At 44.3% G+C, this 17,318-nt stretch overlaps 1 protein-coding gene and 1 pseudogene across 2 annotated transcripts; both read right to left on the bottom strand.

Moving 5' to 3' along the window:
* Positions 1-477: 477 nt before the first annotated feature.
* Positions 478-4,996, bottom strand: LOC136508189 (actin-related protein 6). Of its 2 annotated transcripts, none has more exons than XM_066502815.1 (8): positions 4,562-4,996; positions 3,080-3,856; positions 2,140-2,338; positions 2,002-2,065; positions 1,390-1,474; positions 1,262-1,312; positions 1,076-1,138; positions 478-954 (listed from the first exon to the last, which is right to left on the bottom strand). In XM_066502815.1, exons 2-8 carry the CDS (start codon positions 3,784-3,786, stop codon positions 825-827), a joined length of 1,299 nt encoding a protein of 432 aa, XP_066358912.1. In that variant the 5' UTR covers positions 3,787-3,856; positions 4,562-4,996; the 3' UTR covers positions 478-824. The 2 variants fall into 2 exon arrangements, with proteins under 2 accessions (XP_066358912.1, XP_066358913.1); XM_066502816.1 differs by having other exon boundaries at positions 3,080-3,827.
* Positions 4,997-7,248: 2,252 nt separating this feature from the next.
* Positions 7,249-11,360, bottom strand: LOC136508393 (pyruvate dehydrogenase E1 component subunit beta-3, chloroplastic-like; annotated as a pseudogene).
* Positions 11,361-17,318: the final 5,958 nt, after the last annotated feature.

Below are 17,318 nucleotides of genomic sequence, written 5' to 3'. Positions count from 1 at the left end.
AACGCCACGTCGCCACCGTTGTAGTGGCAAGTTGGAGATTGCAAGGCAGGCACACAGCATTAGCCAGCCTGATCTACGATGTTCGTTTCTGAATGGAAGTGCTGGATTAGTTTAGTTCCTAGCATTACAGCGTTCATGCCCCCCAATCTAGTTTTTCTTTCTTTTTTTTCAGGTCTAACGCAAATCTCATCTGAGCCTAGCTATCTTTATATATATATATATATATATATATATATATATATATATATATATATATATATATATATATATATATATATATATATATATACTCTATAGCTGGCTACAAAATAACATATTTTGTAGCCAATTCTTACAACCTTAAATCTCAGAAACTGACTGTCAAAAGTATATATATATATATATATATACATGTACAAATGGAAAATCCGTACTGCCAGCAAAATTCTGAATTTTGAAAACTGAAGCTCATTTTCACGACGATGTATGTTGCATTGCATGAAATTAGTGTTCGCTTAAACCTATCAGCCGGCTTATCAGCTAAAATCTACACACAACAAATCAGCTTCAGCCGGCTTTAATACCAACCGAACAGACCCTAGTTCAGCGTGGCACAAGAACTCATGCGCTAAAGGCAGCAAGGATAAACCAGCTCGGCAGCTTGCCATTTCAATCTCATGACTAGCTACAGTTGTCAGATCAGATTAGCGGGTACATGAGGTATCTACTGAAAAGTTAACTACAAGAAAGATTTTTTTACTAAAAATAATCCCAGGCGCAGAGGAGTTACTACTGTAAACCGAACTTCTAATTCCACATACAACTAAATTGTCAAGCTCTACTCTTCAGTGGAAAAACCTTCGTCGACACCTTGCTGATCCCATCTCCTCGTACTCAGACTTTGTAATGCACATTGATTCGTAATCAGGAGTTGATGCCAGAATAGATCCGCCTCTCCAGACACCAAGAATTGGGCTACAAGAAGTAACCGAGCATTAATTAATAGCATTCGAATACATGGGTATTTCACTTTTCAGTGTTTGCCGGGCATGTATGAGATGGAGACAGTGATATAGAGAGAGGGAGATAGGCATACTCCTCTTGACGAGTTATTTTAACCTCGTAGTTGTCAGGGACAAGAGGCCGAAGTTCCCTCTCCCTGTCAATACAGTTAGTGCAATCTCAGTGACCACCTCGAAATACACCAAATAACAAGTGTATCTGATGGCCCCTTTGCAACGACAAAATAGCACAACATAGTGTTGCTAAAGAAACAACTTACAGTCTCTCAGTGAATCTGGGGAACAGTGTGCTTCCACCTGTCAAGATGATGCTGGAAACAGCACAACAACGTAAACTCAAATGCATAGCATATTCAAAGATCAAGATAGGTGCAGATGTAAACGATACCTCTCAAAAAGCACAGGTTGAAGATATGGATGGCAAGCTTGTACAGCACGAACTATACACTCAGCAAGTCCAGCTTGATTTATGCCTATAAATATGCAAAGTAGAGATTAATATGGCAAAAATGAGCAGCTTAAAAGATGTGCCAACGAGGAGTATTAGTTATGAACCTAACAATACTCCTATGCAGAAGAAAAATGAACAAAACTTCACCGTCTTGTGTTCTATTGTTAGCCAAAATTTAAGGAAAAGAAGAATGATAGATGTGAAATTCAGCAAGCAGATCCAAACTACTGAGCATGCGAACCAGCAGGTCAAGTGAATAGCAACTCCTGGGTCTCTCGCAAGAATTATATGTTACTAGTTTTGCATCTCAATGTTTACCGTGCAAATCCTCCCCATCAGAAAAAAAGAACTGATGGTTGATCTGAATTCATTGCAAATGGAGCAAATCACTATTGTGTTTTGCAATGTTTTTACGAAACAAAATGCAGAGAAGAAAATCATGAGACTGATATGCTCCCAAAACAATTTGAGAATTGAGATGAGAAATGAGATAATATATTTAAAATCTTATGAGCAAAAGTATACAGGACATTTCACATTGACACTAACCAAGATCGATTGGATGAAAAAACATCTCCGGGACAAGGAACCTTTCATTTGTCAGTACAAATTCCTACAGAGATTTAACTTCATTAATAATACCATAAGAACAAAAGGCAACTGAGACCAAAGAGGCAACGATCTTACATTTTGACTTAATTCTGGCTTTTTCCGGTCCTCGGACTTATTTATATCCATGCTATGTTCTTTTCTCTTTGCTTCTTCATCGAGAGCCAGAGAGCGATATCTAAGTGCTTCATTCATGTCCTTGACAAACCCTTTCTTGTATGTTATACCATCGGGGAGAATGTAAGAACACCTAAAAGGGTTGTCCTTAAATGATAACCTGCCAAGCAATTGCACAGCAAGCTGCTAAGTGATTTGAGTAGCATAAAATCCCTTGGTTCAGTCAACTAATTAGAAGCATTCCAACTTTGAAGGAATGTGATTTTACATCATTTAACATGTTTTTTCACATAATGCAGCACAATATGCTTTAGGATGATACTTCTAAACAACCTTTCAGCAAAGAAAATTTGTCTCCACTAAGGCACTAACATTCACCCTATCAATGGTGGGCATTCCATAGCATCCAGAGAGAAAATCGTCTCTTGGCACTGTAAATCCAGTGTGGTTGAAGAAGACATTTTAAACAACAATATGGAGAAAACATAACCCAAGTATAGGATGATTCCAGAAACATAATCCATTATGCTTGGTTCATTTATTTGCTGGAGATAAGTTTTGCATTCTTGAAATTCAAATGTTAAGGTGTTTCATGCCTTGCAATGCCAAGTGAAGTTTCACTTACAAAACCTTGTCCACTACCTCCCCCCCACATATATGCACATGCACTCTGTTCAAGAAGTTATAAAATCAAGTTTGGAAAATAACAGGCTATCGATAGAGGCAGTTAAATTGGTTACACAGAGTCCAAATGCTGCATGTTCCTAGATGGCATTTCAAAATTAAGGTTGCTGTGACCTTGAAATTTAATTGAAAATATCATTATACATTAACCCTAAACAAACGGAAAGAAGAATTGAAAATATGATACATACGGTGACAGATTATGAAGGCAGCAGACCTGGCAAGGTGAAGATCACCAGGGACATCAAGCGAGACAAAGCATAGCTTTTCCTTTGCATCATCAATGAGGAGAGTTTCATCCATGACATTAAGGGAACGATATGAGACAAGCTCCTTGAGATAGTTTGTAAGGGCCTTGCCACCAAGGTCCATACGCCGAACGCCGTAATTCAGAGTAAAGTTCTGAAGCACAGGGGATGCGTGGGTGAAAGAGAAGCCACAGTCAACAACAAGGCTGCACTGGGCACGGAAGAGCATTGGTTGGCGGCTAGCCTCATAAAGGTGGACAAGGGAAGGACCATCTGCAACACAAAGAGAGTTGAAACCAAACTCCTCGAACACCAGCTCATCAGTTGCGTGTTGTAGCGCTGGAGGGTTAAACAATGGCTCCACCAGTAACAGGGATGAGCTGGTAGGTTCAACCTGGAGAAGATTGCGTAAAACCCGTTCCCACACCTCCTTCTGCACCTCGGTATTGATAAGATAGCCACGATCAATAGGACGCTTCAGTGTCATGCCAGTCACATCGACATCTTCTGCCTGCAGCTGATCAGCAACCAACCATTTTTTGGAATTAGCATTGCCACCAGGGGGTTTGGCCATACAGTTGGGGACAACAGCAATTGGATCATTGTCTCCGCCAAAGCCAGCCTTGAGAAGGCCACCCCCATTGTCTATCACCACCACACGTGATCCAACAGTCATTGTTTATCCCAGCCTCCGCCTCTTCTCAGGGAAAGGAGTCCCTAAGTGACAGTGAAATTTAAGAGGTGGCCTATACACACATGAAAAGATGCAAATAAACACGGTGGAAATAGCAGGTTGCACAAAACCATAGAAAGGTCTGCAATACACAACTTAGCAACAGACATACCAAAGACACAAATACAGATAGTGTGACAGTTGGTCTGAATTAGATTGAAAAGTAATGTTGCACATCAAACATTGGATCTAGAAGCTAGCTTATAGAAAGCAATAATAAGTGAAACATGTGACACCAATAGTACAACATATAGTCGGTGGCAGGCCCAGGATTCTGAGGTTGGGTATTCAAATTCATTTTTCACAACCTGAAGCCCTACTTGGCATGTTATAATACCACATAGTAGTAGTTGTATAATACACAAGGATAAAACATAATTGAGCATGATTTCATATATTCATAGAATTGAGCATAACTTGAAATTATTTAACATATATAAATACCAATTGTTCGACATATCGAATTGGCAACATCTGAAAATACATAGATAGAGGACATAAAACATATGGAAGTATAAACATCTGAATGAAACATATAGAGGATATGAAACAACCAAACTAATAAACAACATTGGTGAAACAGTGAAGACGTAGAGTACTCTAAGAAAGTGAATTTCACTGCCTTAGCCACCGTCTCAGTTTCATTTTTTCATAAATATTGGTAAATTGCAATCGAGAATGTATTGAAATGGTAAGCCAGTTGACCAAACTAACTTACAATTTGAATTAACAGTTGCCGGTTAGTCTCTACTCCAATCGGCAGACAGCAGACAGCAGACGGCACCCTGCAGTCACGGGCTCACAGCAGTCGGCGTTGCTCTGCCGCCCTGCGGCCTCCACCCTCAGCTCGATGCCTCAGCACGGGCCAGGAGCGGCCGCCGCCCGCCCAGCCGCCCAGCGGCTAGCCACGCCGGCGCTCCACCGCTGCAGCCTGCAGGTAGGCGCCTCGAGGCCCCCCGCTGCCGCGGTGCACACGCCGCCTCGCCGCGCCGCTGCAGATGCTTGGCGCCTTGCTGCTCGCTCCCTCGCCACTAGCACTAGGGTTTGGGGGAACGGGAGGGAAAACGAGAGGGACAACAGGAGAAGCCGTCGGCCGTGCGACTGTGCGCTGAGGCGTTGGGGGTGGGGAAATTTTGGGCTTCCGGCCACTGGAGCGCCCCTCGTCGTAGCTCTTGGCCCCAATTTTCAGCTATGTGTTGGCCCGTGGCAGCTCTGTGTTGGCTCGTGGGCTCCTGCGCTATTTTTGATGGGCCAAAGTTAGGGCCGCAAACTAACCAGGAAAGTAGGAAACGTGGTGCCTGCTAGCGGGAAACGTTAATGACCTGAAATATTTCCTTTTCGGTAATTATTGGGTTATTAGGGTGTCCGTCCGGTGGACGGACGCTTGCTCGCTGGACCTGCGAACCGGCCCAAGCAACGTGCATGTGGCAAATGTCACACATGGCTCTGTCTTCACTGCACACTGCTCCACCTTCACAGCCTTACCGTCACAGGCTCCTAGCCTCCCACGTCCAGACCCGTACAGGCCACCTCCGGCAATGATGCATGGCGCCGCGCATGCGCATCCCGCTTCCTTCTCCTCCCTGCACATCTGCACATCGTGGTCGCTCCACCAAGCCGGCGAGCCTCCACGACGGATCCTTCAGCAAGCAGGCGAGAGGGGGATGCTAATTGTGATGCTGCCCCGCCGACGAGTTGCCCACGCCGTTGTCGCATCGGCGAGCTCCGCGCCGACATTGAGCACCGCAACGACAATCCTCCATTTGTCCAAGCAGCAAGGTGACATTATACTGAAAGCGCATGTCGCAAGCGTATGTTTCAAGTGTTTCAGATGTTTCAAAGATATGTTGTAAGTATTTTATATCGATGTTGCAAAAGTAGATCGAGATGTTGCACATGTTGCAATGGCTATACATGTAGAGTATGTTTCAAGTGTATGTTTCATCTGTTTCAGACGTATGTTGCAACTGTTTTCATCTTTTGATGTTACAAAACTAGATTGGGATTTTGCATATATATGCAAGTGTTTCAGGTGTTTTAATACGTACATGTCACAAGTGTTTCACCTTGAGGTTTGCATATATTTGTAATAGCTACACATATGTTTTCAAGTTATTCTAGTGTTTTGTAAGCGTTTCAGACGTATGTTATAAATATTTTTAACGTATGTTGTAAATGTTTTATCTGTGTATTACAAAAGTAGATCAGATATTGTAATGTGTATGAGAAGCGGAGGCGCGAACGGTCCCCGCGTGCGGCGTGAGCCGGGCGTGCTGACTCCGAACGAGGGCGTGGAGTACAGGTACACGCGAAGAAAACAGAGTACAATGCCGGCGTCAATCCGTCCATCCGGGTACTAGCACTACCATTCCTTTTACTTTTCATCAGGATGCTTGTGGTTCGGTTCTGGGTGGCCCCTAGCTGCTGCAGCCACTGCTAGTGATAGCTCGCACAGCCGCACGGCTTTCTGTACTCTGGCTTGTGAACGGCGTCATCGCTGTCACCCAGCCAGCGGAGTAGCTGCCCCGCTTCATTTTTATTTAGGTCTAAGAAAACATGGCATAAAGCAACATGTGTAAGTGAATTAGAAGAATATAGGTTTCCAAACTCAAATTGATTTTTAGTAATACCAGGTTTGAGTGACATGATTGATCAGGCTCTGTTCGCGTGTCCTTAAACCCAGCTTGATCCGCTTATTTTTCATTCGAAACAGTGTTTTTCTCTCACAAATTCATCCAGCATTCCTACAAACTATCCAGATTCCTTCAGAATTCAGACAAGCGAGCGGGGCCTGAACGGAGAACATGATGAGGCTCAAGCTGCAACGGGAATGAAACGGGAGAAGAAAAATCAGAGTGCAGAAATGGGGCCACAATGCAATGCCCGAATCTTCTGCAAGATGCAACCAACAAATTCAGGTGCAGGAGTGAAACTAAATGGGACCGACTCGTGTTTGAATCCAATTTAATCCTGTATCGGACATTCGGATGTTAACTATAAGGACTAAACAAGAGTTAATTATAAAAATTAATTGCATAGACTGAGACTAATTTGCAAGACAAATTTGTTAAGCTTAATTAATTAATTCATCATTAACATATGTTTATCGTAGCACCACATTGTCAACTCATGAACTAATTAGGCTTAATAGATTCTTCTCGTAAATTAATCTCCATCTGTATAATTAGTTTATAATTAATCTATGTTTAATACTCTAAATTAGTGTCTAAACATATTATATGATAGGGAAAGTTTTGGAGGAGGTATCAAACACCCCGATCATCGTATCCAAACACCCCAATCATCGTATAAATAGACGAACCAAAACGGCGCTGCTGTTACTAACGAATGCTGAAACCTAATAATTAATAAATGATGTACAAGAACAAACAAAGGGCATCCAGCTTTGCACAGTGAACAAAATGCATTCGTATGAGTATGGCTTCTGCGTTGTAAAATAGAATACATGTCTGTCTAAGGCACAATGACAGTCACTATGTGACAACGAACAAAACACGGTAATACGAATCCGGAAATCAATTAACTCAACAAAGCCGTCATATCACGATTATTGGCAGATCTGCTCAACAGCGGCCACGATCTGCGCAGGCTGCACCACGGTGGCGTCCTCCAGAGTTGAAGCATACGGGGTCGGTACGTCCTGCGACGACAGGCACATGATGGGGGCGTCCAGGTAGTCCCAGAAGTTGTCGATTATGGCCGACCTCAGGCTGGCGCCGATGCCGCCCGTCCGCATGCACTCCTCCACGATCAGCACACGGTGGGTCTTCTTGATCGAGTTCCCGATGGTGTGCAGATCAAACGGCTTCAGCGACCTGATGTCGATGACCTCGGGGTCGTACCCTTTGTTCACCAGCGTCTTGGCAGGCCTGCATCACATGGTACCTCATGCGGGAGTACGTGAGGATGGTCACGTGCTCACCTGGGCGCACCATCTCCGCCTCCTCCAGGCAACAGATGTACTCCTCGTCGGGGATTTTCTCCTTCAGGTTGTATAGGAGGACGTGCTCAAACAGCACCACTGGGTTCTCGCTCCTTATGGCTGCCTTCATCAGGCCCTTGGCATTGTAAGGAGTGGAGCAAGCAACCATTTGAAGGCCAGGGATTGACTGGAAGTATGACTCCAGCCGCTGTGAGTGCTCGGCACCAAGCTGACGACCAACACCACCAGGGCCTCGGATCACAATCGGGATCTTGAACTGACCCCCTGAGGTGTAGTGAAGCATACCACAGTTGTTTGAGATCTGGTTGTAGGCGAGGAGAAGGAAACCCATGTTCATGCCTTCTACAACAGGCCTGAGCCCTTTCATTGCTGCTCCAACTCCCATGCCGGTGAAGGAGTTCTCAGCGATAGGGGTATCAAGAACCCGAAGGTCTCCAAACATCTCAGCCAACCCTTTGGTCACCTTGTATGAACCTCCATAGTCACCAACATCTTCACCTATGATGCACACTGTTGGATCCAAATTCATCTCTTCTATCAAAGCTTCGCGAAGGGCCTCAAACAACAGCAACTCATGGCTAAACAGCAGAAAAGGTCAACATAGTCAGGCATATGTAGATAATCATAAATAATAGAAATCAAATACAAATTACATTTCAACATCCCTTACTCATCAAAGAGGAAACAACAGCCATCACATAACAAAATTTGCATATAAGAGAACAGGACTTCTATGCCATTTATGATTTAAATTAGTGGACCAACAGCATATTTTGTTGTCGGAACAAAGCTTAACAAAGTACAGGTTCCTGATTGCTAGTGAATAGTGGTAACCAATAAGCTACTGCTGACAACAGTGGTACACTGATTGGTTAAAAAAACTGGTGTAAGTGGTTGTTAACCAGTGGGCCAATAGCATATTTTCTTGCTGTGACAAAGCTTAACCAACTACGAGCTTCTGTTTGTCAGTGGTACTCAATTGGCTGCTGATGACAATTTCTGTGTTGATGGAATCAAATTCCGGTGTACGCTGTTGTTTACCCCAAGTGTCCCAAATCCCAATGTTCATGGCCGAGTATTAAGTTAACTGGTTCTAGCAGGTTTAATGTTTCAAACAAATACATTTAGAAGTCAAGAACCAGTCTACTTTTAGTCAATCAAAATTGTCAACATGGACACTCGAAAAATAAGAGAACAAGAATTGTCTAGATCCCTTACTCATAGAGGCAACAGCAGCCCTCAGTATAACAAAAATTCCATATAGAAAACAAGACTTCTATGTTCATTTATGATTTCAACTAGTGGGCTCATAGCATATTTTGTAGCCGGAACAAAACTTAACAAAGTACAGCAGGTTTCTGATTGCCAGTGGTAACCAATTAGTTACTACTGACAACAATGGTACATTGATTGGTCCAAAAATTGATGTAAGCTGTTCTTTACTGGGCTAATAGCATATTTTATTGCCTGACAAAGCTTAACAAAGTACTGGTTTCTGATTGCCGGTGGTAACCAATTGGTTAATGCTGACAGCTTTGGTGCATTGATATTGGGTCAAAAACTGGTATATGTTGTTCTTTACCAGTGCCCCAATGTCCATGCCTGAGTATAGTTTATGATTCTAGCCGGTTCAAGGTTTCGAACCAATACATCTAGATGTCAATAACCAGCCTACCTCTAGTCAACATGGCTTGCTTGAAAAAAAGCACTTTCAGTTTTATAATAAAAAAGAAACAAAACATTTGGTGCTGCCAAATACAAACCAGGTTATAGACCTTAATTGCCTGACTGCCTGAGTTTCCTTACTATTTCCACATTCATGTATATAACTTGTCCACACAGTTTGCTTGAAGGAGTACTGGAATAGGAATGTCTATGTTTCTAACCAATCACTTTTATGTATTCTGAAGGCAAGTTCATTTGCACTGCTAAACAGCAGAACTCAATAGTTCCTTTCAGCGCCCAGCATAGACTATGCAGTCCTCAGGCATCAACAGTGTTTAAACTATTTTGGATTAACCTTCAATACATGGACTGGAAATCATGGCCAGGTATCAAATCTGCTGAGACCAGATTTGCATTGAACTCAAAGGAAAGAAGTCGATGGAAGTTTCAAAGAGACCAACCACCATTTACCAGCACTTGAATTTCAGCTCTATTAAGAATGCTCTAGTTGACAGTAATCCAGTATAATGCAAAATGCAATAGAACACCTCATTAAAATTCTACTTTTCTAATTTCTAACACAAGGATAAAATGCACAGTTCTACATTCCAACTTAGCTAGATAGAGATCACCAATCGTTTACCTCCTGTTCTCTGGACATTTTTGAAGGTAGAAGGCAGTATTCACTAAGAATATATCATAAAGCTGCTACCTTTATTTTTCATACCGATAGCAACATCAAATGTGCATGTGTGCAAACCAGGGTTTGCTTAAAAGAGTGTTGAACATGATCGCTAGAGTTGGTGAGCATAACTCCCTGGTTGAGCTTGATCTCTAATATTTCTACCCAATCCATGTGGTACTCCTACTTGCCGAAACATTAAATTAAGGAATAAGACAACCCTTGCCAAAACATTAAATTAAGGAATAAGACAACCTTGCTTGCTCCGCTGACCTGTCCCGAACCCTAGTTAACAGAATTCAACATCTAAACCTCACAGATCCAATCTTACATCCACTGGCAAGGACCTTGTGAGGTAGCCGAATTTAAGGAGTAAAATTACAGCCTAACAGCCAGCTAACATTTGTTTCAGCTGCAAAGGACAGGACTACAAGTCCTGTCGAGTCTATTATAGATAATAACCCGCTGGACAGTCGCACATGCTAATTCAGTCGCATCCAGGGCTAAATCTCATGGTGACATCTAAACCAACACGAATTGTTTGCACAGACCAAATTATGCCAGAATTTCAATTCAGGTTGACAGCAAGTCATCTCAGTATCTTATTCTTACCCGCCTGACTTGGATCCCGCCGCCGCGGCCGCCTCATCCGCCTTGGCCTGCGAACGCACAACAATCCCACAGGGCAAACAGATCAGCACGACGCAGAGAGCGGGAGCGCATCAGGTAGAGGGGCGAGAGCACATCAGGAGGCATTACGTAACTGCAACGGCGCTGCGAGCAACCAGCCTGCCTCTCCCCGAAGAGCCCGGTCCTCCCTTGGCCGCCGCGGCCACGCGCGCGCTCCTCCTCCTCGCCACCGCTGCACAAGCGACGCAGATCGGTCAAGTCAGTCAACCGCCGGTTGTGGCGCGGCGCGGTGGAGGCGACAGGGTGAGGAGGTTAGCCTTTCAGGGGAAGGTACAAGTACCTGGGGCGGCGGATCTGGGCTTGGCGGAGGCGACGGCGCCGACGGCGTGCAGCGCGGAGGACGCAGCGGCCGCCATTGGTCTCGTCGAGGAGTGGAGTGGAGAGGCGGTGGCGACGATGCGGACGCGCGCGGAGGGGGGTAGCGCTTTATACGCCCTCGCTGTCGCCTCGACGAAGGGAGCGCGGAGGAGGAAGCGAGGCGGGGGAGGCGGAGAGCACGAGGCGACGCGACCAGCTGCTGCTTCTGGGCGACGAGGTGGAAGGACTGGGCGGAGGGGAGGCAGGCCGTCCGTGCGCGGGGTCTATGCGCCGAGGAGGTCTGGGTCCCGCTTGTACGGCAGTGGCGGCGGCCACATCAGGTGACGGGCCCACGCGACGCACTCAGCTGCCCACAGCTGCGCGCGTGGACCGGGTGCAGGTGCGGCGGTGCGAGCCTCGGTTCCATCGACGACGGGACGGCCTCCGCCCGCCCTCTTGTTTGGATGGACCTGATCTGCTCGCGCGGGCTGGCCCAGTAACGTCACGCGTGCAAGAAAGGCTTTGGTTGTTCTTTACGGCTCAGTCGAGAGGGGAGAATTGGCCGGTAGTGAGGATTCAGCCCAAACAAGAGGAGGTTGAAATAATTTATCCTTTTCGGATTAGTAAGGAGATCCAACTATATAACAGAACCAAAATCAGACTAACTATAACAGATCCAAAATCAGACTAAGAAATCGCAAAAAAAATGAATTTTTACAGCATTAGTAAAGTGCTGTTGGACAAAAGCAACTCTTGGGATAAATACCTACATGCAAACGACTCTTTGTAAAGGGTTTGAACATTTTTTTAACTCAAAACACACCCTCTGTTCCTTAGAAAAATATATTTCCAGACTCAAAATTTGTCCCAAAACAAATCAACTTCTAGACTCCCATTTATTCCTGCATCCTACTAGACATCATGCTCCAATAGTTGATGTTGTGTGGGTGCAATAACATTTAATATATTATTAGAAACACCAAAAATTATTGCTCCAACTTTCTCCGTAAGTGGTGGGTGCAGTTGAAGTTAAGAAGTTTAATAAGGGATAGTAAGGTATTTTCTCTCACTTGCTAGTCTGTCCTAAACTTGCTAGAAATCTATTCTTTCATGGACACGGGGGTAATTCAAAGTAAACAAAAAAATGAATAACTCAGAGGCCTAAATAGTCCTATCAATCTATAGTCGGAAGCTCTGACTTACACTTTTTCCCATGCGAGGAAACACCGATTCTATTATAGCATGATGGAAATACAAGAGATGATAGAAGTCGAGACAGAAGCAGAACTAGACACGCAAAAGAACTGACTAACCCAACCTACCAACACTAAAGTTCTATCTCAAATCTTAGCCTACCCTTGCACAGCTAAACTAAAATCAGCGGACTGTTCCAAACATAGATAGTTCGAAAAGAGTGATACATCTACCACAAAGAACAGACGACAGCACAAACAAAACAGCTACTAGAAGTTCAAAAAAACGCGCTGAGAACCTTGAATCTCTATCACCAGCGTACAACTTGTGCCATCTTTTAGGAAACATACATACACGTTATTTGCTCGGCATGCATCCTTTCATATCTAGTAATAAGATTACTAGCATGATTTCATAGTGGCTATGTTGACCAACTTGATGGTATTACCATATATCTGATGGTAGGGGAGGGGGCATGTGCTCCTTCATTTGTCCCCCTCGTATTGTGCATTGTGTCATTAGTGCATACACAAATAATACCGTGCATTATGTCATTATTACTTCTCCGCCACATACAGAAACCTCAAATGAATCAAGTTATCTATAACTTCCTTCACCGAGAGATATTCTTGGTAAACTGAGGTCCTGGCGTACCGATATCAAGAATTAATCAACCAAAAAAAATTTATTCACGACTATAGTGGTCCTTTTGTTATAACATCATATACACGCACAATATGTATATCTATAAGGGAAAATTGGTTGTGTAGCATCGAAAGATCACGATCTTCGTAAAATACCATCGAAAGTATGCGTCATTGTAAAATACTACCAAAAGATTGAACCGTGAACTGAAAATAGCATTCCGTTAAAATAAAACGACAGAAGTGACGGAATTGAAAGTAGCCTCCATCACGCCATCACGTCCTTACAGGTTATTCTCGTGGACGCTTGGCGCGAACAGGAATGGCTCCTATGGCACCACCAGCACCACGTGCCGCAGCGCCCGTGCTTGCACACGTCCTTGCCGTCCCGGCTCTCGCCCCGCCCGGTCGTGCCCCGTGCCGACGCCTCTCCCCGATCTCGATCTATGTGCTTGTAACCTGCGTGGGATGGAGGAGGAGGGCCCCTGCAGCGGGCCGTCCTCAACCGCATCGGCGACATCAAGGTGCTCGGCAGTTGCGCCCTCATCTTGCACCGCTTCCACGCGATCGTGCTGCTCGTCGACTCCGTCTTCGTCTACGTCGACTGCGTCATCCCGACGACCCGCCGCCCTCCTCCTCCTCCACTGTACCGGGCTCCCCGCCGCACCAGGCACTAGCTGAGGGCGCAGCGCGTTCATGCACATCGCGCGTGTCCTGGTCAACGGCATCGCCACATGTTCGGCTAGATCCTGTCCCTCGCCGCGGCGGGTGTCTCCTAGCGCTCCGAGCCACTGTCCGCGCCCAGTCGCGGACAGTCTCCCACTAGTCCACCACTCGCGCTCTAAGGTGCACCGCTCAACTGTGGCGCCTCCACATCGAGCTGGCACTGACGATGGCGTGCTCCTAAAGTGGAAGGCCGACTTCGGCTCCACCCTCGGTAGCTGTGTCATCCTCGGCGCCTCGGCCGTCTCAGTCCAAGCCGCCTACAGGGCCATGGCCCGGTGGTGGCGAAGGCGATGCGCTGCTTCTAGCCGGCGGAACCTGCTGCTGGACGTGTGCTTCTTCAACTCGGCAAGGACGCGTGCTTCTGACCACTGGAACCTGCTAGCTCTGGTGCAGCGGTTCTACGAGCCCACGTTCTATGGTGGTGTGTTAAGATGGTGTTGTGGTTAACTGCTATGAACTGCTATCATGCCGCATAGGGGAAGCCTAAACAATTTGCTCCTAAGGAGGAGCAAAAGTTCATGGCAGGCCGATAACTTGTTTCGAAGCGCCATGATTAGTACACTTCATAGCAAGTATGAGAACAACTACATCACTTCATTAAAAATAGATTAGTGCCTAATGCAGGGAAAGGTTAGGTTTTCCTATGAGTGGACCCTTTACTTTTTTTAGAAATCCTAATTATTCTTGATTATGGATTGAAAAGGGATGTTGATGTAGACAAGGCTCGATCTTCCGAAAGGTATGATAGCGTCGATTGGTGGAGACTCGACATTCATGATCTAGGCTTCGAACCAAGATTGATTCAGACCCCCGCAGCCGTTACACCACTAGCTCCATTGGTTATCAACCATGCGAACGCGATTGACCTCGCCGAGAAGGCTTTCCTGCAAGCGAATCGAGAACACAAGCAAGAACGGGATAAACGCAATCTAAAATTGCAAATAAATATGAGGCTTATGAAATCAAGAAGGAGTTCAAGTCTTTATTCGAAAGGACTAATCGCCATAGGCGAACAAGATCAAGAACTGGGGCCCTGGTTCACAGCAAGCAGCCTTGGCGGCATAGTTGCGGCAAAACGATATCTATTTCACGAGGAAATTCAAGAACTAAACAAAACCCAAACCCTAAGGAGAGCGACAGCTGGTATTTATAGAGTCTTGGGCGTCACCCCCTGGACGCGCCCTCTAATGGGCCCAAACACGATACACGGTCCAACGGACCAAAAGATGGTGTCGCAGCATCCCTAACAGATTCTGGATGCTGACTTGTTTCGACTGATTTCCCGTTGATTCTGAAGAGCTTTTGATGTGAGACCACTTGGATTAGCTTCCTTATCAAATTAGATTTCCATCCATATGTGGATCATCGAAAACGGAGTCCAGGATGCGTCCTGGGTGACCAGTTTAAGGCAGACTGGTCCTGGAGCCCGAACCGGACTCGAACTTGATTTGGGTCTCCACCTTGGGGACTCGAACCGGATGAGCTTTGGGTCTCCTTCTCGGTTAGGACACCCTCGCTGATCTCCTTGATCTCCATATGGTTCTCCAAGCATGGTCATATGTATGGAGGTCATGTCCTCATCATCCTCCCTTTCTTGACGAAAAGTAGTCCTCGGCAGTCGATTTTGTTTGAAGTCGATCCTGCACAACATGAGGACAATCGAGGTTTCCAAAATAATGAAAATGGACAATGTTGTGAGAAAGAATATGACCACATGTCCAGGTTTGCATCATGTCTTGTCCTACAGACATGTAGTCTGCTCGATTGAAATACACACGATCTTTGTCAATACTATCCTGCAAAAGATTAGTACTAACAAGAAACATATGCTCCATTTCTTTGGATTCCACTTGTGTTCGAAAAGCAAAACTAGAGGAATATGGACATAACAACAGTATTGATTTTACTATTCTCTAGTTGATCATTACTTTGCACAATAAAAGGAGAATTAGGATTTATACAAATGTAAACTCGTTGTATCAAAGATTGCCCTTGGTTGTTATATTTACCAAAAATATGATATGTATGTCTAGAGAACCATGGTAAATCAGCATATGTATAAAGTTTCTTCCTCTAAAGAACTAAGATTACATGAAACATCAAATTCAATGTAACCCAAAGTATTTAAAGAAGACAACAATTTTAGGCTCGTCAACTTCACTAGCATTATGAATAACAAGTCTATTTTCAGCACAAGTGCTCAATTTCAGCACACATATAGCATGATCATTCTTCAATGATTGCATGGGTATAACATAAATATCATCATGCAAGTCATCTTCGTCACAAAAAACATCAAGCAAATCATCTTGTGACTAAAGATAAATCAAGCGAAGGCTCCACTAAAATTTGCTCTATCACAGCATGACTTGGTGGAAAAATTCAGCACATCAAGAGAACTCTCACCTTCCGTGAGTTTAGCATCGTGGGCTTTACCTTTGCTCTCATGTTCAGCAGGAGTAATAGTTGATGGTTCCGAATTGTCACATGAGACTGTGAGCATCTCATTTTCTATCACGTCATCCTCGCTCTTTTGTACATTGTCCCTGCAAAAGGTTAGGTATAGCAGGAGGAATAATAAGAGATTGATCTAGTTGATGCACCTCATCATTTGAAATTAATTACAAGAGATGGATTAACAAAATTTTCTCTCATAAAATCTTTCATATCATTCCAAGTTTGAGATTTATCAGAAGGATCTAACTCCCACCAAGATAAAGCAGAATGTCGCAAAACACTAGATGCATTTTTATCTTCCTCCTTGGACACATAAAGCGAGTAGCAAATATGTTATCTATGGCAATTTCCCACTCCATGTACTCATAAGCACCTATACCATTATAAGTCGGTGGATATGAACAACCTGTCATTGTTAAAAGACAGCAAAAGACAACACAAAAATATTATCCCTATCAACTACTTAGGTTGTGGACAAGGAAAAAACAAGGCACTCAACTCTCAAGCGTCTTACCACGGTCTTACAAGTGTTCTTACCAAAGCAACAGGCGGTGCAATCGGTCGGTAACTGTGATACCGTTGTAGCTTGAGTGTAACAGTTGCAAGACGAACATGTACTTGGTTAGAAGAAAGTGGAGCTTGGACAGGCACAATATAGTAGCAAGGAATAGCAAAATTCGCAACTGAATAGCAAAGCTGAATAAGTATCCTAAGTACTTATCTTAGTTGCTGGCCTACTCACGTTTCAAGTACCAGATGTATCAAGTGATGTGAACAGTAGAATATGATTAGGAACAAGGTAGAAATCAGCACACACAAACACAACTCAAATGACGATCTCTATGTGCTCCTCTAGATATTGTTCCTCTTTTGCCCCTCTCTTTTTTCTATTTTTTGACTGTCGTTGTTTTTTTGAGAAATTTTGACTTTTTATTTTTATTTTTTTTGATATTTTTTCTTCACTTAGGAGCACAAAAGAAGTAACCACAGACAATATGAGCTTAAACAAGTAAAAGACGTGGCATGTGGAATTTCTAGAAGACGTGCTCAAAATCGACAAAAACCTTGTGACCACGAAAAGAGGATATTGTGATCACTTTTTGACCAAAATAAAAATCTCCTGACCCCAACAAAGTGGGGGATGGACGGATCCAAA

Source organism: Miscanthus floridulus, chromosome 15 (genome assembly GCF_019320115.1).
Source record: "Miscanthus floridulus cultivar M001 chromosome 15, ASM1932011v1, whole genome shotgun sequence".
NCBI classification, from domain to species: Eukaryota; Viridiplantae; Streptophyta; class Magnoliopsida; order Poales; family Poaceae; genus Miscanthus; species Miscanthus floridulus.
This window is presented reverse-complemented; position numbering and strand designations above follow the sequence as displayed.